The 14,680-nt window shown below is 37.3% G+C and overlaps 1 protein-coding gene and 1 pseudogene across 1 annotated transcript; both read left to right on the forward strand.

The window, feature by feature from the left end:
• The first annotated feature begins 2,682 nt into the window (after positions 1-2,682).
• Positions 2,683-4,017, forward strand: LOC148913666 (tripartite motif-containing protein 2-like). The gene has a single exon (XM_089037929.1). It carries the CDS (start codon positions 2,683-2,685, stop codon positions 4,015-4,017), a length of 1,335 nt encoding a protein of 444 aa, XP_088894055.1.
• Positions 4,018-6,834: 2,817 nt separating this feature from the next.
• LOC148913667 (uncharacterized) lies at positions 6,835-8,723 on the forward strand (annotated as a pseudogene).
• The last annotated feature ends 5,957 nt before the right edge of the window (positions 8,724-14,680 follow it).

Genomic DNA, 14,680 nt, shown 5'->3' on the forward strand with positions numbered 1-14,680 from the left:
TTTCTATTATTAAGACATGCAACTATTGGAAACGAGACACATTGGATTCAATTACAGAACATGCAAAAACTTTTTATTACCAAAAGCTAAATGACAATGAACATTCCCTTACAGCCAATGATTTTCCAAAAAGCATCAACATATATGATGCACAAATACAAATCACATTCAATTTACATAATCAAGAAAACTTTGACACTGCATTAGATAATATAATAGTACACTTCTCCTTTAAAAAATAGTTGAAAGCAATGTAAACAGAAATACTGGATTTGGGGGTACCCACGCATCTAAATGAGATAATTGATGTTAAACACCGATGACGTAATCACTTTTTTACGCAAGGGGAAAAAATCATATTACGAAGTTGTTTTGATCGACTTTATCTGAAACTTGTTTCAAATAATAGACTATTTGTGCTCTTTATATCAAATATATAAACTTTTATGTATCATATGAGAAACCATTTTTTAAACCAAATTTTGCCTTCAAAAGTGTAAAATATGGTTCTAAAGGGTGCTACATTTTTGCTTACATTTGCATCCAAAACCATTTTTATTTTAAAAATTCTATTATAAAAAATAATTTAACCATTTCTGTTACATTTTGGACGAAAAAAAAATGGGGGGTACCCACGCGTTTTAAAAAGTAATGATTTTTTAAAATATTTTTTTGAGGACAAATCGGGTGCTAAAAGCGTGACAAACGTGACGCGGCGTTACGAAACAGCGTGACTCGCTCTGTTTTTGGCGTGTTTGCAGCAGCTCCTTCATCTCTTCGTGGTTTTAAAAACTGAAAAAAAGCGATATTTCAAGGCTTCAAAGTACAAGAAAACTTATTCAATTCGAAGAACAATAATAAATAATTATTTCCTGTTTAGAGGAAAAGATTTCCTTAAGCAAATGGCATGTAAAATTTTTTTTGAAGTCGGAAAAAGAACGGCTTTTCATGAATAGAGAGTTTTAGATTTACGTTCACGGCAAACGTGAAACGTCAGTTGACCATTTAAATGATTTTAAATAGCTTTAAAAGTATCGTAAAAAAGTCCAAGTAGTAGAAAAATAAAAGAATATTTGTCTTTGGTGAGAAGGTTTGTAAAAGGTAAGGTAAAATACAGTATAACTATGAAAACATGGTCACGTTTGCCGTTTGCGGGGAGAAAAAAAGTCAATCTAAAACTCTCTAATGTTTCAAGGCAGTCGTGCATGCAAAGCAAGAACCAGGCAAAAACTTTCGTAAAATACGAACCTACATTTAGTTTAACTTCACAAGTGCAAGAAACAGATTTAATAAATCAAAATAATAATTTTCTTTGTCAGTATGCTCTTTGCGTGAACGTTTTTGAATATACTTTTTGAGTGAGTGAAAGACAGTTTATGCAAATACGAGGTCTTCCAACGACAAAAGTTTATTTTATGTAATTGTACTTGCAGGAAAAGCTAAATGAATGGCGGATATTTGGTGTAATGTGTAATTCCTTTTCAATTTTCATTTAACTTTAAAACAAACTAAGCTTATCTGTACGGAAATATTGGAAAAGTTATTTTATTATTCGCCGATCCGAGGCCATCGAAACTGCCTTTTCTAAAAAGTAAAAACATATGATTTTTCGCCAAAAACACCTGAATTCTTGAAAAGTACTCTGTGATACACCTTTGACTACATAAATAATAGTTATTGCTGTTGTTCTTGGTCTTAATGTTTTCCAAGGCCGACGTTTTCTATACCTTTGTGTGTTTTGCTTTTGAAACCCGCGGGAATCCCTCGATGCAGATGCGCAGTAAGTGTGCGCACTGACAACAGTAGTCACCAACCTTAATAACGATGGTGGTTTTAATGTATTAGATAAAGTAAATAACATACCATCAATAGCACAGAAAATTTTTATCATTAAAACAAAAACACATTGCAATAATCTAGGTTATTGCATCTTATTTACATCATGCTCTACTGAAATAACAAACAAAATTAAATAAAAAGATAAACAAATAAAATGATTATCAGTTTGTAGCAAAAGTTTAAAGATTTATCACGGGAATGTATTTGGCGAATTTTTAGTTTATACTTTGTTGAAAAACTCAACCTAGTCGCCTTGAAAGTAATGTATGCTAACTGTTTGGTGGGACAAAATTATAATTCTACTGGAAAACACCTGCTACAGTTATTGGCTCATGTTTGTCTGAATTGGAACCATGAATAATTTGCACCCTGACTGTGTTCTCCTTTCATATTCAAATATATCTAGAGCTGAAAAGTTTATTATCAGTAACACCATAGTTCCCTCACGCTATGTTGACGTGTGGCAGTTAAAATTGGCTGCGCCATAAAAATCCATGTGATAGAAGTAATTATAGCAAACAAAGCAACAATCCAGCCACCAAGACAATTTGAGATTTATATACTGAATTCAACCATCCTGCGATACCCTTTTTTTTACCTTTATTGATTATTTCAAATCAGGTAATTTTTACTTTTAAAGAATTAATCAGAATATAGCATAAAGATTTGCGCTACAAAAGCTTTTCAATAAGAATGTTCAAAACAAAACCGTTAAGAGACTGGCGTTGCTATGAGTCTCATTGTCTGTTACCATGACGCTCTCTCCATAGGGTCGTCACGTGACTCCTTTGAATATGACTCTCTCAAGAAACCTGATTCATTACATTCTGCATCCCTGCGAAAATGGCTGCACTCAAATTGCTCAAAGACATCACAGACACCTTCAAAAGAGAACTCACTTGTTCCATTTGTACAGAAATATTTACCCATCCCAAGACTCTATTATGTCTTCACAGTTTTTGTACACACTGCATCGCTCATTGGTACGAGACAAGAGGGAATCAAGGCGACTATCGAATGGACTGCCCGATGTGCAAGACGACGATGGTTGTGCCAGGCGGCGATCCCACGAAGCTTCCGTCTTCATTTTACTTTGATTCTCTATTACACTTGCTGCAAGCAATGAAAATTATTGAAAACCAACCAGGGCTATCGGATTGTGTTTGCTGTGAACAGCCGCAAGTCTTGGATTCATTTTGTGCGCAGTGTAATGGCTTGATATGTGAAGTTTGCTTCAACGCCCATAAAACCCACAAGGTATATAAACAAGTGGAAGTTGAACACCAGCCAATAAAACGCGCTAATTTGAATTACCAAAACCACAAACTGCAGAGCTTAGAAGAGGCTGGACAGGACTCAAGGAAATTGATCGTAGGAGCGATGAATCGAGTCGAGCAACGGAAACAAAACGACGAACAAGGATTAGGACAATCTCAAGAAAACATAGAGAGAATTCAAAGAGAGATAGATGTGGCAGAGAGGGATGTTGATAATGTAGTTGAAATGATTTGCAAGATGGCCAAAGAACACGGAATAGCGAAGAAGGAGGAACTGAACCAGACGCTCCAGGAACTAACAACAGCAAATCATGAAGAACAAACGGCTATTCAAACAAGATTAAAAGATTCAGATGAATTTGTGCAACACTGCCGAGCACTGTTGGAGAGGGATGTAGCATATGAGGAAATAGAAAGTAAGCAAATGATTCTAGAAAGAAGTCAAATGTTATCAGAAGCTCCTTCGATCTTGTGCCGTCAGCCAATCCAGCGTAACGTGACAATACGTTATTCCGTGACAGAGCAAGTCATGCAATCGCTGCTAAACATCGGCAGGATTGTGAAGAATGTGACGGACCCTGCTCGATCCACAATTGAATCAGTCAAGAAAGGATTTAATGATGGTTATATAAACGAATGCAAGATAATCACCAGGAATACAGAAGGAGAAGTGTGTCCCACAAGAATTGAGTCTATTGATGTTAGAATCAAAGATGTGGAGGGAAATGAAGTGGAAAAGAAAGTGTCTGAAGAGCAAACTGGAAAATACCGTGTGAGTCAGTTTAAGCCACAAAGAAATGGACGGCACGAAATTCAGGTGAATATTGGAGGAGAAAGGATCAAGAACTCGCCTCAGAATGTAGAGATACTCGATGTGAAGGAGTTGTTCAAACCTATTTGACTCATAGAAAACGAGAACGAGTAGTCTAATTGTTTTAGCATAAACCTACTAGCTAAATTATTGTATTGAAAACAAAAAATGACACTGAAAACTTTACTGTACAAAGCGACGGTCAACCGGCAGCACTGTTTTCATTCACATTTGCGAAGTCGAAGTATTAGCGTAAAGCTTAAATTTGCTCTATTTTTATGATGTAGTTTTTTCGTCTCTATTATGACTGTCAAAACTCTCTATCTCTCTGTTTTTTATCTTATCAGTTCTTGGGAAAATTTTTTTAATTAATGAGTGATAAACTGACATAATTTAAAGCGGAGCACCATACTAAGAAAAAATGGTAAACCATCGAGTTGATTTTTCATGGTTTGGCTGACGTCACTTCCGTCCGTCCGTCCGTCCGTCCGTGTACACAACACAGGAATCCCGATGTCAACGTAAAACTACTAGCTAAGGCGACTCTCAAATGCACAGAAAAAATCTCTTTAGGGCAAGTTATAGACCAAAGACAATTAAAAAAACTTTCATGTATTCAAAGATGGATTCAGATGTTCTCCGAGAATTCAGGTGTGTGCTTTTTAGCAAACAATCGTATATATATATATATATTTGACAAGCAGCTTTGTTCGCCTCCTATCGGGGGGTCCCATCAGCAAAACAAAGAAGACTTTCATTCAATAATTTCATATCTTTCTACAGATAATTTATTTAAATATTGAATGAAATATGAAATTACACCACATATTAAACTGTTTATTAAGCTGTTCGAGCTAGTATGATTATACAAATGAGCTAATAAATTTGTGTTCGAGAGTTGTTATTATATAAAGACCTTGTCTTTCACTTTAGAAAGCTAAAAAATATTCAAAAACATTTATAAATGCCAATTTACTGACAAAGAAATTAGTCATTTTATTTTGATTCTCTATTACACTTGCTGCAAGCAATGAAAACTATTGAAAACCAACCAGGGCTATCGGATTGTGTTTGCTGTGAACAGCCGCAAGTCTTGGATTCATTTTGTGCGCAGTGTAATGGCTTGATATGTGAAGTTTGCTTCAACGCCCATAAAACCCACAAGGTATATAAACAAGTGGAAGTTGAACACCAGCCAATAAAACGCGCTAATTTGAATTACCAAAACCACAAACTGCAGAGCTTAGAAGAGGCTGGACAGGACTCAAGGAAATTGATCGTAGGAGCGATGAATCGAGTCGAGCAACGGAAACAAAACGACGAACAAGGATTAGGACAATCTCAAGAAAACATAGAGAGAATTCAAAGAGAGATAGATGTGGCAGAGCGGGATGTTGATAATGTAGTTTCATGTCATTTTGTATTTTGCATTCCATTTTGCATTATTTTCTATTTTGTCTCAGTTGTTTTTTAACAACTTCAACTGAATGTAAACTTTTGTTTTCGAAAGTTCTATTTCGTTCGTTCGTGTCCGTATTTTACTCGCGCATGAAAACAGATGGAAAAAAATTCGAATTGAAATCGAATCTCAAAATCTATAAGCTTTTAAGCTTAAAAGTTTTCAAGCTTATCGAAAAGTAGTTAAGGCTTATATACGAAAGGATTAAAAATATTTTAATGAAGAATTAGGAACAGAAAACTATTTTTTAACTAATAACACATTTGGTGACAGTTATGATCTCCAGCCGATTTACTCTCTGATGCTACCAAATCATTTATTTTCTTTTAACTTCATTGAGGTAAAAATAGGTTCTTATAAAAACCTAAACTCTTCATATGGATAACCTAACATTGTCATGTAAAAGAAATAAAAAGTACTGAGTTTATGTTTAGCTCACCTTTTCTTAAGCAGTTTTCTAGTTTGTCTTTGTATGCCTTGTTCATTTGTCCATAAAAAGATTAGGAAATCACCGAAATTTCGATTTCAATGAAAGACATCCAAGTAAATTTCACTTAACCCTCATATTGTGTTAGATTGTCTGTAGTTATCTTTCGTTTTTTAGAAATTAACTAGGAATTCAAAGCTTAAAAATGTCGGCCATGGAAAACGTACTTTGTCGAAGAATCTTCCAAAAACAAAACTAGCCCCTGGGGGTGGTGGTGAGTTGTGTACAAAATTGCTTAGTGGGAGAGTATAATCGCGCAAAGAAAACAATATGATGCATTTCGATTCGATTTCACTGCATGGTTTTTATTATGGGAGAAAGTATCTTCATCTCGAATATAAAATAATTGACGATTTTTTCCCGATCTTATTTTTACCTTTCTGATTCATTTAAAATGGGCTACCCGTGACTTCCGTATAGGGAGCTCCGCTTTTAGGCAGTGCCTAAATATATATATTATGTTTTAGAGATAGCTCAGCTTGAAGGCAGTAAGGTGATCAGCGAAGTGGAGATTAGGTGTGGCATCTGTGCTAAGCATTACTCGAACAGAAATACCGATCGTTCTATTCAAGGAAAAGTGAATTATTTCAAAAACAGTAAGTACCTGTAATTAATGGCACTTTTTCACCAAATATTTCCAAATCGTACAATTTGCAGCTAATATAGGTTTATTGACCTTAATTTCTATCCGAAATATTTTTCTTTAAAGCATTTTACTAAGTGCCTGGAAAAAAAAAAAAAATGACGAGCGGTTGAAATCACTACAGCGCATGAACGCTTTCTTCAGAAAGCAGAGTACCACCGATGGAGTGGAAAGCGCTCCAGCTGGTTCAAGATCCACTGTGACAATCGAGGAAGACTTTGAGAGAGCTGATGTAAGAATATCAGACAAGTAAATATTAAAAAAAAAAAATATCTGGACTGTGACAGTATATGCAAACTGAGGCATTATGTGCAATTGATGGGACGGACATGCTGTAAAACCAATCAGGAAGGCGTGTGCTCACATCCAACTGCAGTATGTCCAGGTCCACTCGGCTCTGTCATTGTGCTCGATTACGACATGCACGTCAAAACTACTGACTATTCGACTGCATCTGCTGATGTTCCCTTGTGAAAGAAGATTTGCAGGACGCACGGGTCTTTGTTACACCAATGGAGTTGTCTACATTGCAGAAAGGCGGTCATCTACTATCTCTCGTCGATCTCGAAGGGCACGTAAGAATTAAGGTGAACGCCCTCAAAAAACGAGATGAAGTGGTTAGTCACCTGAGGCGATTTCATCTAGACACCAATGGTACAGTACCAGCTCTGAAGTTGCGACTGAAGTTGCATCTTGATTCCATTGCAAACTCTACTGAACACTTGGAGTGTGTAAACCTGGATAAAAATCTAGGAAAGCCATCTGCAATATGTGCTGCTAGCAAAGACGCGTTGCTATGTGCCGATGATGAGTAATGGAAATACGTCAGATAACATTAGATTTTGACGGCGTGACAATTCGTGGATCCTCTACTATGTTGATTTCCTATCCTGATGCTGCCCACAATATCGAATCCATCTGTATTTTGGATAACGTTGTATACTTTGCCGTACATTCTAATGATGGAGGCCTTTATAAGTGCAATCTAAGCTCACGTTATTTAGAGAAAGTTTACGATAATTCTGGTCCTAACGCTCCGTCTCCCACTGAAGTGACAAGGGTATACCCTTTTAAAGGCAAAGTCGCCTTTACAGACGCCAAAGCAGGAAAGATAAGGCTGGTAAACACAGCAGATCATTCGGTGGAAGTTTTGCTGGGCAGCGATCAAAATAGGTCCCAGGATGCACGGAAAGAACGTGCTCCTTTGTTCAAGTCAAAGGCATATGCTCCATAGAGAAATCATTAATTGTAACGGATGTGAATGCTGGAATAGTTAAATTGGTGACTGGGTTATCTGGAACTGTGGCTTTCCTCAAAGTGCTTGGTCTGCTTTACGACAGTTTTGATATTCACTTGAGAGGTTCCTCCATCGAGTCGGTTTCCCTTCATAATGCACTGGAAAATGTAAAGAAAGTCGAAACCTTCATGCTCAAAACAGTGAGTGACGTGAAAGAACGCCACGGCCTAAAAGAAAAGTCAGCCACAAACGGTCCACAGGGCACGATATCTTTTCAGACTCAAACCTCAATAACTCTTCTGACAAAGGGAATAGAAAGACTTGTCCGTAATATAGACAATATCAATAAGAACTTTGCTGAAGATATAGAGCTGGAAACACTTTTGCCTACGCAAGTAGAAAACTTACATGCAGTATCTCACTTCAAGCATAAAACTTTTAGCGTTTTAGAATACGCACAAGATTTAGGAACCATCGTGAAGGAGTCCCTTAAACGAACAACCAATTTGCTGCTAAGTACTTCACTCACGAGAGGTAGTATTATCCAGTGCCAGAGACAGCCATACTCTTTACAGCCGCAAAGGTAATGAATCCTCTTCAAAGCCAAACACTCTCCCATGAAATGGAAGCATTGATAAAAGACTGGGTTGAGAGCTATCGTCCAGTTCGCCAAAGAACAGTTCGTAGCGAAACCACGAAGGACAAGGTTGGTGCGCTACCGCCTGCTGTTTACATTAAGCAAAAAGAGATATCTGACGAGGAATTCAGTTTTCCAGAAGATCCAGCTACATCAGGTGCGCCAACTCTATTAGAGATACCAAATTCCACAGCAATGGCTGCCCCAACACCAACACCAGCATCAGCAAAACCTATGTCTATACCACATCGCGTACAATTCCGGGTCACTTCCGATGATTTGCTCATTTGCATACTATATCACGGATCGCCTGTCACATTTCATGCTAATTAACCTCGAGGAATTACAAAGAATAAGGAAGAATTCGTACTTTCCACTCTCGATCGCAATAACGGGGAAGCGTCAAGAAAAAATGTAGCACCTGAAAATAAGAGTAATACAACGATAGTTTAGTGTGCTTTAATCTTACGTCTTAGCTCTTGGTCGATCCAGCGATTTTCTTTGGGTGAACACTGTGTCAAAATGGCGTCATTTTGTATGGAAAGTACGACAATGCCTTTAATAAACGCCATAGTGTGTCTTCGTAAATGCCCATCTGAAAAATGTAGCACCGGAAATTTGATGTACATTCACTGCCTTAAATGAATTCTGCATTTGTTTCTTTCAGCTTTAAATGTGATATGCGATTTTTGATGTATTTGTTCAGTCACTGTGGAGGATGGTTTTGCAATGAGAAGTCCAGAATCGCTTGAGAATTGCGTCAAATTTACAATCGTCCACCATATTGAGTAGCCAGGTTCCTCGTTGGCTTGGAAACAACGCTCTTAGTCACCAGTTACTATTGAAGTCGCACTTTTTTAAACCGAGCAAACCCCGTTTTGAGGTTTAGAGTCACGGGAAGCAAACCGCGCGAAGCCTGGGACCAAAATAGTTCGCGGGAAATCTTGAAAGTTGTTGTTGGCGCGGATAGTCATGGCATATTTAATGGCCGACGAAAAATTATGAAAACGTTTATACAAGCTCAAGGACTAAGGCGATTCTAGTCTGGACTTGTAAAACTATAACGCAACTATAGATAGATATAGATGCTTTATTTAGACACGGTAGACTCTTCAGGATTTACAATTAGTATAATGCTAAAACTACTTAATTCTATTTACAACGTATGCTAAGCTAACTACAAGTTAATTAACTAGATAATTGGTGCGTGGCCTAGGGATAGCTAGTTTGCCTTCGGTGTTTCTCAAAGCATAATTTCTTATGCTGCTACGATCGATAAAAACAGAACTCAGATATGCTTGTGTGAGACCATGCACTGATTTTTAGACCATAACAGCTTTTTGTATTTTTCATTGGACTTCTAGTTTTTCCATCCAAGTTTCCGAAAAAGAGGGTCGGTGTTACACACGGTACTTTTGATCCCGTTCGAACCAATAGTTGACACGTTTTTGCTGAAACTTATATTTACTGCTTCTTTCTTTGAGATCTATGCTCAGTACATGTGTGTAAGAATATATCCCTATCTATATCTCTGGTTACCAAACTACTATCTGGTTACATGAACATTTCGTCACACACTCTAATATTTACATAAAGACTTAGTCACGAAATGCCGTACTAGTTTTGTGTCTCACATCGGCACGAGCGTCATATAACTAGAGAATGTCAAAATGTTTCTGAAGCTTGTCAGTGAGGGTTTTGTTACAGTTATCCAACACAACACAACAGTAATCAAAATGTGGTTAAATTAAAGAACTATAGATAAACTGTAGAATTGAAGTTAGGACGAAGGGCCTTATACGCGTCGGGGCTCCGATGCCGGACGCAATGTTTTTGGATAATTTGTCGATGTGTTCATTCCAAGACAGATTTTGGTCAAATTGCACACCGAGAGATTTTGTCTATAAAACCTGTTTTATGGAACGATGGAAGTGAACCAAACGATGCTATTCTTTGACGGGATCCAATCAACATAAATTCTGTCTTGGCTTGCAGAGTTAGTTTGTTCGCAACGAGCCATTCGTAACGTTCTGAAGGTCTCGGTCTAGGAAGTAATTCACATCTTTAATATTATTAATTGCAAACGTTAAGTGGGTGTCATCGGCGTACATACGTGGCTGGGAATATTCAAGACAATTTGGCAGGTCATTTATGTAAATGAGAAATAACAGGGGCCCTAGAATTGTCCCTTAAAAAATTTTTACTAGACATTTTTGACTACGATTGCTTAAATACAAATTAAACATTTACTTGCAGAGACTCCAAAGCCGTATGCTCTTAGTTTTGAAAGCAATATTCTGTGATCTAAGGTATCGAATGCTTTCTTGAGGTCCAAGAAAACCACCGTATTAACATTGCCGCGATCGATTTTATAAGCCCAGTTATTTGTGGCCTCAAGAAGTGCAGTTACCGTAGAATGGAGGCATCGAAACTCTGATTGGTAATTTGAAAGAAGATTTTTAATGGAAAGAAAAGCATAGGCTTGAACGTAAATGATCCTTTCAAAAATTTTTGCCACGATAGGGTTTATTGAAATAGGACGATATTTGTCCATGTCCCTTCGCTCTCCTTGTTTGAATAATGGTAAAACTTTAGCACATTTCCATTCGTCTGGGAATATGCCCGTATCAATGGAGCAATTGAAAATTATGCATAAAGCCTCCGCTATTATATCAGGGCATTCACGAAGAAGCCTAGCAGACATTTTGTCCAGACCAGTAGCTTTTGATTTACAAAGCCTGGACAAAAGGAGAAAGACTGTGGAGGCATTTGTTGGTTTCAGTGTAAAACTAGCACTTGGTGATTGACTCGTAATAAAGTCTAAATAAGAACGACTGTTTGCAGGCGGTCATGACCTAGTTTTGAGTGCAATTGTACGCGATGAATAACATTTGTCAATGACAACAGTGTGGCAGTTTTAAATACTGAGCAAATTGACGAATATGAATTTGACTCAGATGAAGAGACACGCGCTGAAGACGGTGAGCTAACCGTTAAAACAGATGCGTGGCCCGTTCAGGCATGGCTGTAAGAGCATTCCTACGAATGAATTTATCATCATGTTCAGACGGTAAAAAAGGTACAGTAAAATGTTTAAGGTTGGTGCCTACTATTGTCAGCATGCACACTTACTGCGCATCTGCATCGAGGGATGCCCGCGGGTTTCAAAAGCAAAACACTCAAGACCAAGAACAACAGCAATAACAATTATTTATGTAGTCAAAGGTGTATCACAGAGTACTTTTCAAGAATTCAGGTGTTTTTGGCGAAAAATCATATGTTTTTACTTTCTAGAAAAGGCAGTTTCGATGGCCTCGGATCGGTGAATAATAAAATAACTTTTCCAATATTTCCGTACAGATAAGCTTAGTTTGTTTTAAAGTTAAATGAAAATTGAAAAGGAAATACACATTACACCAAATATCAGCCATTCATTTAGCTTTTCCTGCAAGTACAATTACATAAAATAAACTTTTGTCGTTGGAAGACCTCGTATTTGCATAAACTGTCTTTCACTCACTCAAAAAGTATATTCAAAAACGTCCACGCAAAGAGCATACTGACAAAGAAAATTATTATTTTGATTTATTAAATCTGTTTCTTGCACTTGTGAAGTTAAACTAAATGTAGGTTTGTATTTTACGAAAGTTTTTGCCTGGTTCTTGCTTTGCATGCACGACTGCCGTACCCTGGGTCCCAGAGGTTATTGCATCCTCGCTCCGGCATTTACTGTGCTGTGTTGACGAGTAGTCGCAAGGAGAAATAACCTCTGGGCGCAAGCGTTAATCCTTTGAATCCGCCGAACCAATCAGAGACCTATATTGTGTTTCCAAGTCAAAATCTGACCCTAGCCTTCTGATTGGCTAACGTGTAATAGAGCGTTTTGATTGGCTAATAAGATCAAACCGGTTTTTCGAGTTTGTGACGTTCTGTGACGTTTAGCCCAGACAACATTATACGAAGAAGTGAATAATATGGCGGACGAGAAAGATAGAGTTTTATTAGAGATTTCAATCGCTTTGGCCGAGACTTTGAGAGAGAGAAATTTCCAGAAATAACAAGTCTGAGAGCTTCTGAAGCAAATAATCGAGGAAACTCCATCGACTCTGGTGACAGGGATTCCCAAGACTTTACTTAACTTTTTCGCGAGTGTATCGCGCGAAGAAGTAGTGGTTTTACCAGTCGTTTTACCATTAAATAGATTACACTGCCCTCTTCCTAGAACAGCAGGACTGCAGCGGCAAACTCTACAATAATTATCAGGTCTAATAACTTTAGTTTGTGTTTTTTGAATTAATACATTCGCTGATTTCATATTTTCTAAGGACGCACATGGCTAATACTCGGTTGTAAACACCAGTTTGACAGATATCAGCTTACACAGCTAGCGAAAACCGGTTTGACCGACTTTCCAAATAAGGCGATGTCTATCAAACGGCATGGAAGTGAGATTCTCAGTGGATGCGCCCAGAGGTTCCTTTCGCTCCCTCGCGCCTTCGGCGCTCGCTCGTTCAATGTTCTGGGAAAAGCGAATAGAACCTCTGGAGCCCAGGGTACGACTGCCGTGAAACATTCATGAAAAGCCGTTCTTTTTCCGACTTCAAAAAAACATTTTACATACCATTTCATTAAGGAAATCTTTTCTTCTGCACAGGAATCGAAATAATTATTTATTATTGTTCTTCAAATTGAATGAGTTTTCTGGTACTTTGAAGGCTTGAAATATCGCTTTTTTCCAGTTTTCCTCCTGCTTGTAAAACCACGAAGAGATGAAGGAGCTGCTGCAAACACGTCAAAAACAGAGCGAGTCACGCTGTTTCGTAACGCCGCGTCACGTTTGTCACGCTTTTAGCACCCGATTTGTCCTCAAAAAAATATTTAAAAAAATCATAACTTTTTAAAACGCGTGGATACCCCCCCTTTTTTTTTCGTCCAAAGTGTAACAGAAATAGTTAAATTATTTTCTATAATATAATTTTTAAAATAAAAATGGTTTTGGATGCAAATGTAAGCAAAAATGTAGCATCCCTTTAGAACCATATTTTACACTTTTGAAGGCAAAATTTGTTTTAAGAAATGGTTTCTTATATGATGCATAAAAGTTCATATATTTGATATGAAGAGCACAAATAGTCTATTATTTGAAACAAGATTCAGATAAAATCGAACAAAACAACTTCGTAATATGATTTTTTCCCCTTGCGTAAAAAAGTGATTACGTCATCGGTGTTTAACATAAATTATCTCGCTTAGATGCTTGGGTACCCTCAATTATTTTTTCGGATTCCAGTGGCCTCTTGGGTGATTTAAATGATTGGCACAATTTGAAAAAAATAAAAATGGTTCGCAATTAGTAGGCACCAACCTTAAATTGATAATTTATGCATAACATAAGATTCATCTATATTTTCTTAAAATTCAAGATTCAGTCTTTCAACGATCAAAGCCATAGTTAGGATTCAGCTTATGACTCTAGCCATTGTTTAACAGTTCATCTCTTCGTATTTTCTCCAATGAATTATGTAAATTATGACTTAAAGGTTGTTTCACGTTTTGGGACATTTTAATGCAAAATTTCAGTATGCCAAGCGATATCGTGAAAAAAGTCTGTACATAAATATCTCTATAATCTGTAAACCTGTCTTGCGATGTCTTGCAGAAAGTTACCAAAACAAGATCAGCCAGCCAACAAGACAAACCAGCCTACAGAACAATAGTTTTATTACCATATGTAGATGGTGTATCCCAAACTTTGCGCAGATGCCTTCAAGACCATGCTATTCGCACTGTTTTCAGATCCGAAACAACTCTGCTGCATGCAGTATTGGCTTACCGGAAGTGACGGGAGACAAATTAATAAGCATCCTTTTAAAAACATATTTTACGTGTGAATTTGAGGCAAAAAATAATGTATTATAGCGGAGCTCCCGCGCGAGCGTAGCACCATACTTAAGGTAATTCCCTTGTTTTGCACTGCGCATTTTTCTACGCATGCAACTAAAAGCATGGAACTAACAAAGTTTAGGCATTTTTCATTCGGAAACTAAATAAGAAACATGTTCAAAGCTAATTTTCACTTCTTTCTCTGTTTTGAGTAGAGAATTTGCGATTTTTATCTGACTCGCCCCAGTCTCCACTCGGAAAAGTGTCAGTTTTCGACTATTTTGAGATGTTTTTTCAAGATAAATCAAAAACGAGAATGGTGACCCCCATTTTTTATTTCAGATTTTTGATAAATGCAATGCTCCTCATTATATATCAAAATATGAAGGAAAGTTTATTGGATAGAT

Source organism: Actinia tenebrosa, unplaced genomic scaffold, assembly GCF_029948245.1.
Source record: "Actinia tenebrosa isolate PJP-AT-01 unplaced genomic scaffold, QUT_ActTen_1.0 PGA_scaffold0__85_contigs__length_37466705, whole genome shotgun sequence".
NCBI lineage: Eukaryota > Metazoa > Cnidaria > Anthozoa > Actiniaria > Actiniidae > Actinia > Actinia tenebrosa.